We start from the raw sequence: 21,029 nt of genomic DNA on the forward strand, positions 1-21,029 counted from the left end.
TCCTCAACTTTCTCTGTCTTTTTTGCCACTTGTGCCAGCTCTTTTGAAACATGTTGCAGGCATCAAATTCCAAATGAGCTAATATTTGCAAAAAATATAGTGTTCCTGTTCGAAAGTTAAACATCTTGTCTTTGCAGTCTATTTAATTGAATATATGTTGAAAAGGATTAGAAAATCATTGTATTCTCTTTTTATTTAGCATTTACACAAGGTGACAACGGGCAGCATGGTGGAAGAGGGGCTAGAGCGTCTGCCTCACAACACGAAGGTCCTGGGTTCGATCCTGATCTTTCTGTTGGAGTTTGCATGTTCTCCCCGTGACTGCGTGGGTTCCCTCCGGGTACTCCGGCTTCCTCCAACTTCCAAAGACATTCACCTGGGAATAGGCCCCTCCCACTTCCAAAGACATTCACCTGGGGATAGGCCCCTCCCACCTCCAAAGACATGCACCTGGGGATAGGTTGATTGGCAACACTAAATGGTCCCTAGTGTGTGAATGTTGTCTGTCTATCTGTGTTGGCCCTGCGGTGATGTGGCAACACGTCCAGGGTGTACCCTGCCTTCCGCCCAATTGTAGTTGGACTCCAGCAGCCCCCGCGGCCCCGAAAGGGATACGCGGTAGAAAATGGATGAATGGACGACGTGACAACTTCACTGCTTTAGGCTTTTGTATAATATTTCTTCCAGGAATCATTTTTTTGGTTTTCCTTTCCAAACCGAATGGATTTCTAATGAAAACCGAAGTGCGAGTCTTTCATGCATAACGAGAGTAACACAGGAATTAACTGAGGGCTACAACACAGGTTAACCAAAATATAGTGACATCATTGTAAAATACACAAACATACCCTGTGGTTGTACTTCACCACCTCAGCGCCTGAGTCATACCGTCATGTCCGCCACACTGCAGCTACCGTATTTACTTGAATTGCCGCCGGGTTTATAGTATGCACCTGCCTAGAATTACTGCCAGGTCCAACTCGTTTTGCAAAATATTATTTTTATTAGCGCACATCTAGAATTTCCGCCGGGTCAAACTCGTCACGTCACGAGTGACACTTCACCTGTCATCATTTTCAAAATGGAAGAAGCTGATTTCAATCATTTGAAATCGCATAAAGGGAAGAAGATTAAGAGCTATTTAGTAGGATTTAAGGTCCAAGCTATTGAATATGCTAAAAAGAACAGTAAGCTGCTATGTTTTATTAATATACCGTAGCTGCGTGTGTCAAATATGAGTCATTAAATGACTCCCGCCTCCTGGTGGTAGAGGGCGCTAGTGATCCTTCTTGCGACTACTCGGCTGCAGAAGAAGTGACAACAAGCAGCAAGAGTGAGCAGCGATCCTTTATTTTTTCCTCTCGCTTGCACTTTTAACATGGAGGATTACATATCTAAAATAAAACACTTTTCTAAACTGGACTTTCAATCGAAGCAGGAGGTAATAAAGGAAGATCTCCATCGAGACAGAGAGACTTTTAAAACTGAAGAAAGATAAGGAAGACTTCTATAAACAAGTTATTGATGCTTTTGATCAGAAGGAGCTGCGCATGGACTTCCTTTATAAGTAAAGTGAATTGTGAATTATATTTATATAGCGCTTTTCTCTAGTGACTCAAAGCGCTTGTGAATTATATTTATATAGCGCTTTTCCCTAGTGACTCAAAGCGCTTTACATAGTGAAACCCAATATCTAAGTTACATTTTTTTTCAAAGCAGTGTGGGTGGCACTGGGAGCAGGTGGGTAAAGTGTCTTGCCCAAGGAAACAACGGCAGTGACTAGGAAGCGGGGATCGAACCTGGAACCCTCAAGTTGCTGGCACGGCCACTCTACCAACCGAGCTATACCGCCCCATAATAAGATCATAATAATGTTTTTTTTTAGTAAATGTGATTTTCATGATGGTATCCTTACATCACACTCAAATTTATAAGCGCAGGCCTAAATTTACCGCATGCCTTTGGTAAGCGGCGGAGTGAGAAGATATTTTAAAATAATTAGCGCATGCTTGCCTTTGCCGCAATGCCTTTGGTAAACGCCGGCGTGAGAAGAGGTTTGAAATTAATTAGCGCCCCGGCGGCATTTCAAGGAAATACGATAATCACTTTTATGAGTCATACCTCCAAGTCCTCCACACTGCAGCTAATCACTTTTAGCAGCGTGCGTTCTCATGTGATTATTCAGTGAAGAATGATAGCTAAAACTTGTGCTGCATATTGAGCAAGTAAAAGGTTTTTCCCCGGTGTGCGATCTTGTGTGCGTTATCAAGTTTGTATTTTGAGCAAATCGCTTGCCACAAACCAAGCAGGCAAAAGGTTTCTCCCCGGTGTGCGTCTTCATGTGTTGCGCCAGCCCCGACTGAACCCGGAAGCTGGTGTTGCAGACCGAGCAGGAAAATGGCCTCTCTCCAGTGTGCGTTGTTGTGTGTGTCCTCAAATTTCCCTTCCTGGAGAACCTTTGACCGCACAACGAGCAAGTAAAAGGTTTCTCGCCCGTGTGTGTTTGTGTGTGCGTTAACAACTGTCCCTTTTGAGCAAACCTTCGACCGCACACTGAGCAGGTGAAAGGTTTCTCCCCAGTGTGCGTTCTCATGTGCTTAATCAACAACGGACGGACACGGAAACTGGTGTTGCAGACTGAGCAGGGAAAGGGTTTTTCTCCCGTGTGTCTCCTGGTGTGTATTACCAGATGTGCGTTCTCATAGAACCCTTGACCGCAGAATGAGCAGATGAATGTTTTTTGTCCAGTGTGAGATCTCATATGTCTCGACAAGTTTCTCTTGTTGACAAAAGTTTTGTCACATTGCAAACATTTGAAGTGTGTGTTGTCAGCTTGAGACGTCTGATCGGCTTTAGATTCTTCATCATCAGTGTCAGGGGAGGGCGATGTTGTGTCCTCACTATCTGACAGTGGAGCTGAGATCTTGCCTGCTTTTGATCCTCCACAGTGGTTTCCGTCGCCTTCTGTTGTCATGTGGTGACTTGAGCTGCCGCTTGGTCTCTCCACCTCTCTCTTCTCCTCACTTTCACCTTTGACCTCATCATCTTCACTCTTCACGATGACACGAATCAACGGGAACCCCTCCAGTCCTTCAACCCTCCCCTGGCTGATTCTGTGTTCCTCCTCTTCATTTTTAATGTAGTGGGGCTGTGGCTCCTCCTGCTCTCCTTCACTGGAACTTTCTGTAGGCCTGGTGTCCATTGTTTGTGTGGCTGTAAATACAAAGTCAAATGTTGCTATTAAAAGTGTCCTCTGATAAATAATGATTTTATTTATTTTTCAAACACAGAAAGCTGAGATGAGGCAGGTACTGTCAGAAAAATTTTACGAATATTATCAAAAAACTTTCAGTTCTCTGATTTCCCAACGAACAGACAAGAGGCTGTCTTTGTTGCGCCAAGACAAAGGCTTGGTAAATTCCATTGTGTACTAGAGGAGGAGACGGGAGGGGTGTTATCTATTGTGATCCAAGACTTGCCCAAGCTGAATCCAGGACCAGCCCAAGCCCGAGGCATCTTTTTCTTTTCTTTTAATGCAGGGGTAGGGAACCTATGGCTCTAGAGCCAGATGTGGCTCTTTTGATGACTGCATCTGGCTCTCAGATAATCTTAACTGGCATTGCTTAACACGATAAGTAATTGATAATTCCGCTGGTAATCACAGTGTTTAAAATAACGTTGAAATTACAAAACATTCTCATGCATTTTAATCCAACCATCCATTTTTCCACCGCACCTGTCCAAGATGTCGCATTAATGGCAAGAAGTATTATATTTATTATTGGTTAACTTTAGAATAACAATGTTGTTAAATACATTTAGAGACTTATTATACTCTCAGAATGTTGGTCTTAAAATGCACGCATTTAGTTGTATTCAGTGATAAAAAAATGTTATATGGCTCTCATGGAAATACATTTTGAAATATTTGGCTTTCATGGCTCTCTCAGCCAAAAGGTTCCCGACCCCTGTTTTAATGTGACCAAAAACAATGGCTGTTTACATACCCCCCATTCCTATAGAAACAGCTGTTGTTATGGAAACAGGGAAAGTCCAAATAAAAAGAGTTGGCAGAGCGTGGTGGAAGACTGTACAGAGAGTACAGTTGCTGTGTTTCTCCTCGATTGAGCCATATTGAATTCTGTTTCTGTTTATTTCCTTGCTTCTTGTCTTGTTTAATAGATTTCATAGATGTTGGAACCTGACAGGTACCTTTTAAGGGAATATTTTCCCACACTTAAAGATGTCGATAACAGGCTTCATTCACCATGTAAAGTGCTTTAAGTCTCGAGAGAAAAGCACTATGTAAAAATAATTAACTTTACAAGCCCGGACAGTAGAGGACAATGTGTGCACGCTAGTTAACTCTCAGTTTCAATTCCTGTTAAGGTGCAGCAAACCACGGAGGACTAAAACATGAGAGACAGGCGAGCATTTATAGAGACTGCCATCTTTGTTGGGACTTACTCCTTTTTTGTAGAATAAACTGTTCAAGATCAGTTCTAGTCACCCCTCTTCATTTAAGACCAAACTAAAGAATTTGAGAGGACTCACCCCTCTTAAAAGGGCCGTGGTCTGAACAACTTAGCGGCCAAAATGGTTTTGTTTGGCACAAAGGGTGAGAACTTTATTGTTATAATTTACAAACACTGTTGGGAAATTGTGTTAGATGTAAATATAAACAGAATAAAATTATTTGCAAATCCTTTTCAAGCCATATTCAGTTGAATATGCTACAAAGACAACATATTTGATGTTCAAACTCATAAACTTTATTTTTTTTTTGCAAATAATAATTATTAATAATTAAGCTTGGTCCGCATTGTCGAACACGTTTCCAGTGAGGGTTGGACTCCGCCAAGAATGTCCTTTGTCACCCATTCTGTTCAGAACTTTTATGGACAGAATTTCTAGGTGCAGTCAAGGCGTTGAGGGGATCCGGTTTGGTGGCTGCAGGATTAGGTCTCTGCTTTTTGCAGATGATGTGGTCCTGATGGCTTCATCTGACCGGGATCTTCAGCTCTCACTGGATCGGTTCGCAGCCGAGTGTGAAGCGACCGGGATGAGAATCAGCACCTCCAAGTCCGATTCCATGGTTCTCGTCCGGAAAAGGGTGGAATGCCATCTCCGGGTTGGGGAGGAGACCCTGCCCCAAGTGGAGGAGTTCAAGTACCTAGGAGTCTTGTTCACGAGTGAGGGAAGAGTGGATCGTGAGATGGACAGGCGGATCGGTGCGGCGTTTTCAGTAATGCGGACGTTGTATCGATCCGTTGTGGTGAAGAAGGAGCTGAGCCGGAAGGCAAAGCTCTCAATTAACTAGTCGATCTACGTTCCCATCCTCACCTATGGTCATGAGCTTTGGGTCATGACCGAAAGGACAAGATCACGGGTACAAGCGGCCCAAATGAGTTTGGGTCTCTCCCTTAGAGATAGGGTGAGCAGCTCTGCCATCCGGCAGGAACTCAAAGTAAGGCCGCTGCTCCTCCACATGGAGAGGAGCCAGATGAGGTGGTTCGGGCATCTGGTCAGGATGCCACCCGAACGCCTCCCTAGGGAGGTGTTTAGTGCACGTCCAACCAGTAGGAGGCCACGGGGAAGACCCAGGACACGTTGGGAAGACTATGTCTCCCGGCTGGCCTGGGAACGCCTCGGGATCCCCCGGGAAGAGCTAGACCAAGTGGCTGGGGAGAGGGAAGTCTGGGCTTCTCTGTTTAGGCTGCTGCCCCCGCGACCTGATCTCGGAGAAGCGGAAGAAGATGGATGGATGGATATATTAATAATTAACTTAGATTTTCATGGCTGCAACACGTGCCAAAGTAGTTGGGAAAGGGCATGTTCACCACTGTGTTACATCACCTTTTCTTTTAACAACACTCAATAAACGTTTGGGAACTGAGGAAACTAATTGTTGAAGCTTTGAGAGTGGAATTCTTTCCCATTCTTGTTCTATGTAGAGCTTCAGTCCTTCAACAGTCCGGGGTCTCCGTTGTCCTATTTTACGCTTCATAATGCACCACACATTTTCCATGGGAGACAGGTCTGGACTGCAGGCAGGCCAGGAAAGTACACGCACTCTTTCTTTACGAAACCACGCTGTTGTAACACGTGCTGAATGTGGCTCGGCATTGTCTTGCTGAAATAAGCAGGGGCGTCCATGAATAAGACGGCACTTAGATGGCAGCATATGTTTCAAAAGCTGTATGTACCTTTCAGCATTAATGGTGCCTTCACAGATGTGTAAGTTACCCATGCCTTGGGCACTAATGCACCCCCATACCATCACACATGCTGGCTTTTACACTTTGCGTCGATAACAGTCTGGATGGTTCGCTTCCCCTTTGGTCCGGATGACACGATGTGGAATATCTCCAAAAGTAATTTGAAATGTGGACTCGTCAGACCACAGAACACTTTTCCACTTTGCATCAGTCACATCTTCGAAGATTTCGGGCCCAGGAATCTGGCTGTGTTTCTGGATGTTGTTGATAAATGGCTTTGGCTTTGCATAGTAGAGCTTTAACTTGCACTTACAGATGTAGCGACAAACTGTGACAGTGGTTTTCTGAAGTGTTCCTGAGCCCATGTGGTGATATCCTTTAGAGATTGATGTGGGTTTTTGATACAGTGCCGTCTGAGGGATGGAAGGTCACGGTCATTCAATGTTGGTTTCCGGCCATGCCGCTTACGTGGAGTGATTTCTCCAGATTCTCTGAACCTTTTGATGATATTATGGAGCGTAGATGTTGAAATCAGTAAATGTCTTGCAATGTCACTTTGAGAAAGGTTGTTCTTAAACTGTTTGACTATTTGCTCACACAGTTGTGGACAAAGGGGTGTACCTCGCCCCATCCTTTCTTGTGAAAGACTGAGCATTCTTTTGGGAAGCTGTTTTTATAGCCAATCATGGCACCCACCTGTTCCCGATTAGCCTGCACACCTGTGGAATGTTCCAAATAAGTGTTTGATGAGCTTTTCTCAACTTTATCAGTACTTATTGCCACCTTTCCCAACTTCTTTGTCATGTGTTGCTGGCATCAAATTCTAAAGTTAAAGAGTATTTGCAACAACAACATAAAGTTTATGAGTTTGAACATCAAATATGTTGTCTTTGTAGCATATTCAACTGAATATGGCTTGAAAAGGATTTGCAAATCATTGTATTCTGTTTATATTTACATCTAACACCATTTCCCAACTCATATGGAAACAGGGTTTGTATCTTTAGGCCATTTGTGTTGGGCTCCTGGCGTATTGGCACATTTTGACTTTGGCCCTTGGAGGCCAGAAGGTTGGTCAGCCCTGCTTTGAAAGGTTGCTACAACTCCATGGCCGCGTGTGCTGTAGCAACCACAGGAAGTAATCTGCTTTTGTGGCGGACAATTTCCCATTTAAGGCACTGAAATCAATTATACAATTTTTATTCTATTTTGAATTGTTAGCTTCAAAACATGTCTATTAAAACACAGCATTTTATTTTATTTTGAAAATATCTTATCTCCAGAGTCTTAGTTGATACCGTGCGGTTTATTTTGCAAGCGAAATGTGCCGCCATACTTCTTTAGTAAGCAATTAAAAACATGTGAATAATATAATTACATTATTATTATTATTATTCTTGTCTTAGTTTCTGTGTTGTCCACAACAATAATAATAATCCACCTGCTAGTTCAGGTCGCAGCTCAAAGGGCGTTTTCAGACTCTATGGTTTTAAAATTGAAATAAAAATGAGGTAGATTTCAACAGCAAAGTAAAATATGTTTTAACGGAGAAGAATGGGCTTCTTAAACACGTAATAGTGAGACCACAAATGTTTTTTGGTTTTGTGTAAAAAAACAAACAAAAAACAAAACAGTAAGCAATTAAAAAAAACTTTTAATGATCATTTTCCCGTTATCCTTTTATTGAGTGACCTGTGTCAACATTGTTTAACGTTTTATTAAGACAGTTTTTAATGTCCATCAATATGGTGACTTTTAAACACAATTCATGTCATGAGTAAATGTTGTATTTACAAATGTTGATTCTTAAAAACAAAACCATCCTCCAAAACCTTTGACAAAGAATCTCGCCATCGTCTCTTGGATCTATATCAGACCTGGGCAAAATACCCATTAGAATAGAACAGAAAAGAAAGTACTTTATTGATCCCTGGGGGAAATTCAGCACCACAGTTCGCTCACAATAGACAATAAATACTTAGGTATTTAGTACATGTGAGTAATATAAATATAGTCTATTTTACAGCATTATTCACATGTGAATAATATAAATACAGTCTATTATACAGCATTATTCACATGTGAATAATATAAATACAGTCTATTATACAGCATTATTCACATGTGAATAATATAAATACAGTCTATTATACAGCATTATTCACATGTGAATAATATAAATACAGTCTATTTTACAGCATTATTCACATGTGAATAACATAAATACAGTCTATTATACAGCATTATTCACATGTGAATAATATAAATACAGTCTATTATACAGCATTATTCACATGTGAATAATATAAATACAGTCTATTATACAGCATTATTCACATGTGAATAATATAAATACAGTCTATTATACAGCATTATTCACATATGAATAATATAAATACAGTCTATTATACAGCATTATTCACATGTGGATAATATAAATACAGTCTATTATACAACATTATTCACATGTGAATAATATAAATACAGTCTATTATACAGCATTATTCACATGTGAATAATATAAATACAGTCTATTATACAGCATTATTCACATGTGAATAATATAAATACAGTCTATTATACAGCATTATTCACATGTGAATAACATAAATACAGTCTATTATACAGCATTATTCACATGTGAATAATATAAATACAGTCTATTATACAGCATTATTCACATGTGAATAATATAAATACAGTCTATTATACAACATTATTCACATGTGAATAATATAAATGATAAATAAATAAATGGGTTGTACTTGTATAGCGCTTTTCTACCTTCAAGGTACTCAAAGCGCTTTGACACTACTTCCACATTTACCCATTCACACATACATTCACACACTGATGGAGGGAGCTGCCATGCAAAGCGCCCATCAGGAGCAAGGGTGAAGTGTCTTGCTCAGGACACAACGGACGTGATGAGGGTGGTTCTAGGTGGGATTTGAACCAGTAACCCTCGGGTTGCGCACGGCCACTCTGCCACTGCGCCACGCCGAATACAGTCTATTATAGAGCATTATTCACATGTGAATAATATAAATACAGTCTATTATACAGCATTATTCACATGTGAATAATATAAATACAGTCTATTATACAGCATTATTCACATGTGAATAATATAAATACAGTCTATTATACAGCATTATTCACATGTGAATAATATAAATACAGTCTATTATACAACATTATTCACATGTGAATAATATAAATACAGTCTATTATACAGCATTATTCACATGTGAATAATAAAAATACAGTCTATTATACAGCATTATTCACATGTGAATATTATAAATACAGTCTATTATACAACATTATTCACATGTAAATAATTTGAATACAGTCTACTATTAATCATTATTCACATGTGAATATTATAAATACAGTCTATTATACAGCATTATTCACATGTGAATAATATAAATACAGTCTATTATGAATCATTATTCACATATGAATAATATAAATACAGTCTATTATACAGCATTATTCACATGTGAATAACATAAATACAGTCTATTATACAGCATTATTCACATGTGAATATTATAAATATAGTCTATTATACAGCATTATTCACATGTGAATAATGCTGTATAATAGACTATATTTATGCTATTCACATGTGAATAATATAAATACAGTCTATTATTAATCATTATTCACATGTGAATAATATAAATGCAGTCTATTATACAGCATTATTCACATGTGAATAATGCTGTATAATAGACTATATTTATGCTATTCACATGTGAATAATTTGAATACAGTCTACTATTAATCATTATTCACATGTGAATAACATAAATACAGTCTATTATACAGCAATATTCACATGTGAATAATATAAATAGAGTCTATTATACAGCATTATTCACATGTGAATAATATAATTACATTATACATTTACAGTACATGTACAGACATTAAGATTTTTAATCCGGCCCGCCGGACGTTTTACATCATTTTTTTTAGACCTTTAACATCAAAACTGTCGCCGCCATTATGAGCAGTGCTGTTTTTAAACAACCGTTACAAAGAATTTCAATGATTGAAATCTGCGCTTTTGGGTGTTCTAGGAGTTATTATCTAGGTCAGGGGTGTCAAACTCATTTTAGATCAGGAGCCACATGGAGAAAAATCTACTCCCAAGTGGGCCGGCCTGGTAAAATGCCTGCAAGATAACTTAAAAATAATGTCACCTTCAGATTGTTTTCTGTGTTTAAAAATAGAAAGAATAAGCGGTAGAAGATGGATGGATGGATGGATGGATACAATAATACAAATAAAAAGCAACAATGGGAATAAAAATATAACATTAGAATAAGAATATAAGAAGAGAAACTAGGCAGCAGTGACCATGTGACATTGTGACTTTTGCTATTAGTGTTCCTGAAAAAAAAAACGGGATGCAAACACAAATACTCTGAAGTTGATTATATTTATATAGCGCTTTTTCTCTAGTGACTCGAAGCACTTCCATCCATCCATTTTCTACCGCTTATTCTGTTTGGGGTGGCGAGGGGGCGCTGGTGCCTATCTCAGCTACACTTTTACATACTCAAAGCAAAGATATAAGTCACATTTAAAGCAGTGTGGGTGGCAGTAAGAGCAGGTGGGTCAAGTGTCTTGCTCAAGGACACAACAGCAGTGACTAGGATGGCGGACGCCGGGATCGAACCTGGAGTTCTTTTTTTTGTCAAAGTGGCCCTAAAGTCAAACTCTGATCAATACCATGCAGTTGGCCTTTTACAGAACACGTAAGTATATGTATTTTTAATTCTATATATATATATATATATATATATATATATGTTTTACTTTTCTAACCTGTATCTTATTCACATTTTCTTTATATATCCTTTCAGATGTTATTTTTGTGAGCAATACGACCCCTCCCCCCCAAAAAATCAACACGCCGACTTCCTGTTTACATCGGTGACGTCACAGAGTGCCCGGATGTTTGACTTCCTCCTCGCAAGTGTGGTGTCGACGATCTCCTTTCTTGTTTTTCTAAAGACGCGCACAGCGGAGGACTTTTGTTTCAAGCTCACACTGTCAAGATATTCATGACAATTCCACAAACCATGCAGAGACTAACGCATTCAACCTTTTTAAGAAAATGTGTTCGTGATCGCGTCGAAAACCGTGAAAAGTGTGAGAGTGAGAAGTAAACAAACCTGCTTGTTGAAAAGAGCGTCCAGGAGATGACGTCATCGCTCCTTCCTGCTCTTTTGTTCCAGAAAGTTCCTCCTCGTGTTCTCAGTTCCTCGCCTCTTTGTTAGCCGTTAGCGAGCTAAGCTAAGCGGGATAAGATTTAAAAACGCAGGAGGCGGATCTGTCCCAAACGATGGTAGTTAAACATGTTTGTTGCATCCCTGGTGCCAATGTGTACTTTATATAGCAGCAACGTTGCAGAAAAACACACAATAAAACACTAACAGGCGCACAACGCTCTGGTTTGCTACAACCGGAAGTAGCGGTGTCTCTACGGCAAGCCCGAAAGTCCAAACAACAAGTTTAAACTTGCGCGATTATTATGTGTCGATATTTTAGAGTCATACGCACATTTCCCCAACCAGAGACTTCACATTAATAATAACCATTACTCATAATAAAAAAAAAATCGGTTCTAGTCTTTAACATGAATTGATGAACGTGGACCCCAACTTAAACTAGTTGAAAAACTAATTGGGGTGTTACCATTTAGTGGTAGCACTAATAGCTGTAGATCACGAGTGTCTCAAAGGGCTGCACAGGCCACAACATCCTGGGCTCAGATCCCACATCAGGGCAAGGAAACACTCAAACCAATGGGACAATTAGAAACCTTGGAGGGGACCAGAGATGTGGGAGTCCAGTCCATAGTGGATCTAACATAATAGTGTGAGAGTCCAGTCCATAGTGGATCCAACATAATAGTGGGAGTCCAGTCCATAGTGGATCCAACATAATAGTGAGAGTCCAGTCCATAGTGGATCTAACATAATAGTGTGAGAGTCCAGTCCATAGTGGATCTAACATAATAGTGAGAGTCCAGTCCATAGTGGATCTAACATAATAGTGTGAGAGTCCAGTCCATAGTGGATCTAACATAATAGTGTGAGAGTCCAGTCCATAGTGGATCTAACATAATAGTGTGAGAGTCCAGTCCATAGTGGATCTAACATAATAGTGAGAGTCCAGTCCATAGTGGATCTAACATAATAGTGTGAGAGTCCAGTCCATAGTGGATCTAACATAACAGTGTGAGAGTCCAGTCCATAGTGGATCTAACATAATAGTGTGAGAGTCCAGTCCATAGTGGATCTAACATAATAGTGTGAGAGTCCAGTCCATAGTGGATATAACATAATAGTGAGAGTACAGTCCATAGTGGATCTAACATAATAGTGTGAGAGTCCAGTCCATAGTGGATCTAACATAACAGTGTGAGAGTCCAGTCCATAGTGGATCTAACATAATAGTGTGAGAGTCCAGTCCATAGTGGATCTAACATAATATTGTGAAAGTTTAGTCCATAGTGGATCTAACATAATAGTGAGAGTCCAGTCCATAGTGGATCTAACATAATAGCGTGAGAGTCCAGTCCATAGTTGATCCAACATAATAATGAGAGTCCAGTCCAGAGTGGAGCTAACATAATAGTGAGAGTCCAGTCCATAGTGGATCTAACATAATAGTGAGAGTCCAGTCCATAGTGGATCTAACATAATAGTGAGAGTCCAGTCCATAGTGGATCTAACATAATGGTGAGAGTCCAGTCCATAGTGGATCTAACATAATAGTGTGAGAGTCCAGTCCATAGTGGATCTAACATAATAGTGAGAGTCCAGTCCATAGTGGATCTAAAATAATAGTGTGAGAGTCCAGTCCATAGTGGATCTAACATAATAGTGAGAGTCCAGTCCATAGTGGATCTAACATAATAGTGAGAGTCCAGTCCATAGTGGATCTAACATAATAGTGAGAGTCCAGTCCATAGTGGATCTAACATAATAGTGTGAGAGTCCAGTCCATAGTGGATCTAACATAATAGTGTGAGAGTCCAGTCCATAGTGGATCTAACATAATAGTGTGAGAGTCCAGTCCATAGTGGATCTAACATAATAGTGTGAGAGTCCAGTCCATAGTGGATCTAACATAATAGTGTGAGAGTCCAGTCCATAGTGGATCTAACATAATAGTGTGAGAGTCCAGTCCATAGTGGATCTAACATAATAGTGAGAGTCCAGTCCATAGTGGATCTAACATAATAGTGAGAGTCCAGTCCATAGTGGATCTAAAATAATAGTGTGAGAGTCCAGTCCATAGTGGATCTAACATAATAGTGAGAGTCCAGTCCATAGTGGATCTAACATAATAGTGAGAGTCCAGTCCATAGTGGATCTAACATAATAGTGTGAGAGTCCAGTCCATAGTGGATCTAACACAATAGTGTGAGAGTCCAGTCCATAGTGGATCTAACATAATAGTGTGAGAGTCCAGTCCATAGTGGATCTAACATAATAGTGTGAGAGTCCAGTCCATAGTGGATCTAACATAATAGTGTGAGAGTCCAGTCCATAGTGGATCTAACATAATAGTGTGAGAGTCCAGTCCATAGTGGATCTAACATAATAGGTTGTTCAGCATATAATTATTCTGCAAGATCTAGCATGTTGTATTCAATGTTTATTTCCATTAATTTCCCATTAATTCCCATGTAAAGTTTCCAACTTTGAATATTTCCGGAATTTTGCAACCTTAGACTGTTCTTGAATGGGATTGTGCTGAAAATGTTCATTTCAACCTTGGTCATTATTAAAGTATTTCTGATTCTGATTACGTTTAGAAAATAACAAATAGTGGCGATCCTTTCACCCGTCTTGCTAGCAAAGCAGTTGTTGTAACATTAAGTGATTTTTGTTAGCTACAAAGAATAAATATTCACCGTGTTGGACATGAAATGTGTCTTTATCGTTTTTGTAAATGGGTACCACTTTGGTTGCAGAAACGTGTGTGTACTTTTGTTGCGACTTCAAAGGTCATTCAGGAGATTTTGGACAAATAAGGTAAACATCTCTTCAAGGTGTACAGTTCATTAGGGTCCTTGGCCCATGGCAAAGGAGTCCACAGGAGTCCTTTGCCATGGGCCAAGGACCCTATTGATACTGCTGTGTTTTATTATTATTACGCACCTACGCGCTGTAATTTGACCCCCTTAACATGCTTCAAAACTCACCAAATTTGACACACACGTCGGTATAGCAAACATTTCCAACATATTAAGCAACCAATCCCCCAAAATGAAAATTGCACTCTAGCGCCCCCTAGGAAAAAATTACAGACAAAACTGCATGTAACTTCTGTTAGGAATGTCATAGCGACACGAAACAAAAACTCCTATGTAGGTCTGACTTAGACCCAATTTTCATACACTCACTTCTTTCAGCAAAAATCTACAGAAAGTTGGCAAAAACCCCTTCAAAATAAAATTTTCGCAAAAAATGCAAATTTTGCCTCTTTGCGCTGTAATTTGACCCCTTTAAAATGCTTCAAAAGTCACCAAACTTGGCGCACACATAAGGACTGGCGAATATTGCCATCTAATGAAAAAACCAAACCCCAAAACTCAAAATTGCGCTCTGGCGCTATTTTTGAATAAAACACTGAAAAAACTGCTCCTAGGAAGAAAACACAGACAAAACTGCTTGTAACTTCCGGTAAGAATGTCGGAGAGACATGAAACAAAAACCTCTATGTAGGTCTCGCTTAGACCTACATTTCATAGATTGACAACCCCCAACAAAAATCAACAGGAAGTTTGCAAATCCCCCTTCAAAACAAAAGTTTTGTAAAAACCGGTCACCTTTCATCAAACATTATCTCCTCTGAGTGCGTTTGTTGTTTTGGCTTCAAACTCGCACAGGAGAGAGATTGAACCCTTCTGATTAAAAGTATAGAACAGAGTTTTGATAAGTTCTCAGGTTTTGATTTTACGCGCCTTCAAAGAACCCCTGTGCAAAGTCTCATAAACAATGTCATTTTTGCCTCTTTGAGCTGTTATTTGACCCCCTTAAAATGCTTCTAAGCTCACCAAACTTGACACACACATCAGGTCTGACAAAAATTGCGATCTGATGAAAAAAAGCTAACCTCAAAACTCAAAATTGCGCTCTACCGCCCCCCTAGGAATACAACACGGACAAACTGCTCCTAGGAAGAAAACACAGACAAAACTGCTTGTAACTTCCGGTAGGAATGTCAGAGAGACATGAAACAAAAAACACTATGTAGGTCTCACTTAGACCTACATTTTAATAATTAACATACTTTAGCAAAAATCAACAGGAAGTTTGATATTTTCACTTCAATACAACAACTGCATTACTTTCACAATGCATTAGATTCTCAAAATAGTGGCTCCAAGGCGTCTTCTAACGCTTATCCGGCCGTGGGTCTTGGGGGCAGCAGCCAAAGGCGGACCCGACCAACGCTGCTTGCAGCTTTAATTGCAAATTGATATGCAAAGGTATGTAACAAGGTACTAATAACATGTTCTTGTATGTAATACAAGTGCAGTTATTTACATTGAATGTGTCGTACCAAAGTTAATTAGAATTTACTTCTGATAGTTTCAAAACATAAGGTGTTTTGTTTTAAGGAAACATCTCCTTCGTAACTTGTGAGAATACTGTCAGGTTAAAGCACCGAACTATCTATTAAACAGAACAAGAAGCAAGGAATCAGGCAGAAACAGAGTTCAATTCAAACCTTGTGTAGTCATATATCCCAGCATGCACCGCGTGCTTCTTCTCCTACGGGGGAAAACAAAGTCGACGGCTGCTTACCGCAGTTGTGAGACCTGTTGTGGCTCAACATTGGTCCATATATAAGGCGCACGGTCAGCTTTAGAGGACATTTTAGGTTTTTAGGTGCGCCTTATACGGTAATAAGAGTTTTATGCTATGTTGTATTAAAGAGGACAGAGACTTCACATTTACAGTTTTATTTACCAGGACAAATGTTGGAGTAGTGGCACCTCATTGTGGTGCTGGTACATCAACACGAGCAGGGATTGCATCATAACATACTCAGGTGAGCATTTGAAAGTGTGGTTTTGACACCTCTCATCACCATCATACCTCATAACTATTCAGTCTACCATTCTAAGTCGTGTTGGGTTACGCATTGTGGTGACGAGTTGTTCCGTCGTGGGTGCAGCAAAAGATGGAACACAGCGTGAGGGTAGGGATAAGAATTTATTTATATAATAAAACAAACTAAGAACAAAAACACTTGCACAAAGGCACTAACCAAAAACCAACAGAACTAGCTTGGGAGCTAGAAAGAACAAAGGGCGCTAGCGTGGAAGCTAGGGACATAAACAAACAAAATAGCATAGAAGCTAACAAGTATACAAAAATACAGATTTACCACAATGCTGGAAGAGCGGCGTCAGCTGTTGTGCGTAGCAAGCAAGAGTCCAAGACTGAATGTCAAACAAAGGAGGGCATATATAGGGAGATAAATAATCAAGGGCAGGTGTGTGTGATCACACGCAAGGCAGGTGACACAAGTGCGTTGCTAGGACAACAGAAATAAACCAGGAAGTGCCACAAAGAACTGAGGAAGACAACTACTAGACATAATGTGATAAACAGAACCAAAACCAGAATATGTCATGATCCAAGACGTGGATCATGACACCCGACTTTGTAGTCCTTCTGCTTTTTGAGTATTAAACAGAAGCACCATTCAAAACATCAATTTTTGCCTGGCAAATTCCTTATCAAGCACAGGACACAAAACTACTTGTGGGGTTATTTATTCTGAAAGGTACATTTTGGGAGTTGAAGCCTATATAGATGAAATAATATAGGTTTAGGTCTGGGTATTTGTTAGAATAATTATATATAAGTTATCACACAACTCTTATGTTTAAAGGCCGTTGCTATGGTTGTTATCTATTGTGCTCAAGCTGTCCTGTTTCATGGCAAGGGCACACAACTTGTTATCTTCCATGGCATGTGTTTTATGTCTTTCAGCTTCTTAACAGTCATGGACGAACCAGCACCTCAACGAAGATAAGAAATATCACCAGCAGACCAGGCAGAGCCGGGTTGCAATCACAAGACCCCCTGTTGAGATCCGGGACTCAGATCTTCACATGTTTATTTTCCCATCTTTGTTTCATTCTCGGCTTCACGGTGGCAGAGGGGTTAGTGCGTCTGCCTCACAATACGAAGGTCCTGCAGTCCTGGGTTCAAATCCAGGCTCGGGATCTTTCTGTGTGGAGTTTGCATGTTCTCCCCGTGAATGCGTGGGTTCCCTCCGGGTACTCCGGCTTCCTCCCACTTCCAAAGACATGCACCTGGGGATAGGTTGATTGGCAACACTAAATTGGCCCTAGTGTGTGAATGTGAGCGTGAATGTTGTCTGTCTATCTGTGTTGGCCCTGCGATGAGGTGGCGACTTGTCCAGGGTGTACCCCGCCTTCCGCCCGATTGTAGCTGAGATAGGCGCCAGCGCCCCCCGCGACCCCGGAAGGGAATAAGCGGTAGAAAATGGATGGATGGATGTTTCATTCTCTTCTGACCCACTTACTTCCTGTTTAGTCCGTTACCATGGTTACACATTGATTTCACCTGCTCCTGGTTTTCTACACACACCTGGTTCTCCTTGATTTCTCCCTATATAACCTTTCCTCTTTTCTTTCTTCAGTCTGGGTCCATAAACTTGCCTTCTAGCAACAGTATTGACTGACTTCATGTAAGTATATTCTCGCTAGCTTTTCACGCTAAACCTTTGTTTTATTCCAGCTCTCACGCTAATGAATTGTTTTTCCCTTTTTGTGTGCCTTTGTGCCAGTCTTAGTTTTTATGTTTTCTATTCCTAGCTTTTATGCTAGCGCCCTTGGTTTATTTTGTCTGTTAGCTCCAGTATTTCTGTTCGTAGCCTGCTTTTGTTAAGTTTAATAAATCATTTAAACTTACTATTGCTGTGTTCTTGTCGACGCATCCACGGAGGGACAAACCCGGCATTACTATGCCAATCAGTCATTACACCCCCAGCACATTAACATTCTGAATACTCACGTGTTGTGCGTACTGAGCTGCTTGCATGATGTGTCACACCTCCCTTTAGAAGCAGCCTCAGCGATGTAATGAGGTATTGTCCTGAACTGAATAAATAGAGGAGCACAGGGACTGTTCCTCAGACTGTAATTAATGGAGTCAGTGTTGCTGCTGTTGTCTAGCAGTTCAGTGACATTTCCTGCTTTCCTGAAATCCTATCCGTCAATCGGAGCCAGTTTGGGGTCTTTACATCAACACAAATGGCAGTCATATATCCCAGCATGCACCGCGCGCTTCTTCTTCTACGGGGGTAAATGAAGTGGGCGGCTACTTACAGTAGTTGTGGCATGTTTAATTCCAACACTGAAGAAGAAGAATTCGAGGGATTCGTGGATGAGGAATCACTTAATAAAGTGAGCTTTACATGTTTATTTTGTGTGTTGTGTTGTGTGACATCAACGTTTGAGCAAGGTTGAGTTATTGATGTATTGTTATTGCTTTGCACTATTTGAAGTGTTACTATATTGTGATTGCACTAACGTTTGATTTACCGTAACAGTATCAGACTGTTTTGTACGTGTTTATTGACTCGAGGAATAGTTCCCTCCACTATGTGATAGAAATGTTGCACTACAAGTTATACTTTGCTGTTGTTAAAAGATAAACAAAATACCATTTACCTCGGGGAAAATAATAAAACAGCTGTTTATTCATTTTGGGAGTGAGCGGAGTTGTCAGAACGCTGGTTTGTAATCTATTCATAAAGTTTGATTGACCTGACTGTTTTGTTGACATTCCCCTTAGTGCAGCTCCATCTAAAGCAGGGGTGTCAAACTCAAATACAGAGGGGGCCAACATTTCAAACGGAACAAAATAAATTAACCCTTTAATGGGGACCCAAACAAGTTTTGCATTGAGTATTGAACAAGCAAGGCTCATATAACTTTATAGTGACATGCAAAGTCGAGTTTCAACCTATCAATAATAATTAAAATAATCAATGGCATATCAAATAAAATTTAAATAAAAATTGGGGGGGCCGAGTTTGGTGGTAGCGGGGGTGTATATTGGGGCGTCCAGGAAGAGTTAGTGCGGCAAGGGGTTCTGGGTATTACTTCTGTTACGGTGCAGATGTTCTCCCGAAACGTGTTTGTCATTCTTGTTTGGTGTGGCTTCACAGTGTGGCGCATATTTGTAACAGTGTTAGTCGTTTTTACGGCCACCCTCAGTGTGACCTGTATGGCTGTTGACCAAGTATGCCTTGCATTCATTCGTGTGTGTTGAAGCCGCAGATATTATGTGACTGGGCCGGCACGTTGTTTGTATGGCGGAAAAGCGGACGTGACGACAGGTTGTAGAGGACGCTAAAGGCAGTGCCTTCGAGGCACGCCCCCAATATTGTTGTCCGGGTAGAAATTCTGAAGAATTGTTGACCCGGGAGATTTTGGGGAGGGGCAGTGAAATTTGTGAGTCTCTCGGGTAAATCGTGAGGGTTGGCAAATGCGTTGTTACAGCAGCACCGCCCCTGTATAATACAGGCGGGCCAGTTCTAATCTTAATTTGATATTACCTCAAGGGCCAAATGAAATTACACGGCGGGCCACATTTGGCCCGCGGGCCAGAGTTTGACACCCATGATCTAAAGGATGCATAACGTAACCCCAGCCTCTACTGTAGCATCTATTCTATGCGCCTTATAATGCGGTGCGCCTTATATATGAACAAAGTTTTAAAATAGGTCATTCGTTGAAGGTGCGCCTTATAATCCGGTGCGCCTTATTTATGAACAAAGTTTTAAAATAGGTCATTCATTGAAGGTGCGCCTTATAATCCGGTGCGCCTTATATATGAACAAAGTTTTAAAATAGGTCATTCATTGAAGGTGCGCCTTATAATCCGGTGCGCCTTATACTGTGGAAAATACAGTATTTAAGATATGAAATGCAATATTGTTGAAGGCCTACTGAAATGAGATGTTCTTATTTAAACGGGGATAGCAGGTCCATTCTATGTGTCATACTTCATCATTTCGCGATATTGCCATATTTTTGCTGAAAGGATTTAGTAGAGAACATCCACGATAAAGTTCTGCCTGTACCGGAAGTCGCAGACGATGACGTCACATGTTTGATGGCTCCTCACATCCTCACATTGATTTTAATGGGAGCCTCCAACAAAAAGTGCTATTCGGACCAAGAAAACGACAATTTCCCCATTAATTTGAGCGAGGATGAAAGATTTGTGTTTGAGGATATTGATAGCGATGGACTAGAAAAAGAAACAAAAAAAAAAAACGCGATTGCATTGAGACTGATTCTGATGTTTTTAGAGACATTTACTAGGATAATTCTGGGAAATCCCTCATCTTTCTATTGTGTTGCTAGTGTTTTAGTGAGATTAATAGTACCTGATAGTCGGAGGTGTACGTACATGGGCGTCTTGACGCCAGTGTCTCAGGGAAGTCGACGGCAGCTGTACGGACGGCACAAGCTCAGCTGATATCCGGTAAGAAGCAACTTTTTAACCACATTTTTCTCACCGAAACCGCTTGGTTGACATTCGGTTGGGATCCATGTTCGCTTGACCACTCTGATCCATAGTAAAGTTTCAGCTCCGGGAATTTTAAACAAGGAATCACTGTGTGTTTGTGTGGCTAAAGGCTAAAGCTTCCCAACTCCGTCTTTCTACTTTGACTTCTCCAATATTAATTGAACAAATTGCAAAAGATTCAGCAACA

At 40.5% G+C, this 21,029-nt stretch overlaps 1 protein-coding gene across 1 annotated transcript; it reads right to left on the reverse strand.

Moving 5' to 3' along the window:
* Positions 1-175: 175 nt before the first annotated feature.
* LOC133547150 (gastrula zinc finger protein XlCGF17.1-like) lies at positions 176-11,714 on the reverse strand. Its single transcript, XM_061892977.1, has 2 exons — positions 11,414-11,714; positions 176-3,213 (listed from the first exon to the last, which is right to left on the reverse strand). Exons 1-2 carry the CDS (start codon positions 11,448-11,450, stop codon positions 2,144-2,146), a joined length of 1,107 nt encoding a protein of 368 aa, XP_061748961.1. The 5' UTR covers positions 11,451-11,714; the 3' UTR covers positions 176-2,143.
* Between the last annotated feature and the right edge of the window lie 9,315 nt (positions 11,715-21,029).

This window comes from Nerophis ophidion, linkage group LG02, assembly GCF_033978795.1.
Source record: "Nerophis ophidion isolate RoL-2023_Sa linkage group LG02, RoL_Noph_v1.0, whole genome shotgun sequence".
In the NCBI taxonomy this organism is placed as follows: Eukaryota; Metazoa; Chordata; class Actinopteri; order Syngnathiformes; family Syngnathidae; genus Nerophis; species Nerophis ophidion.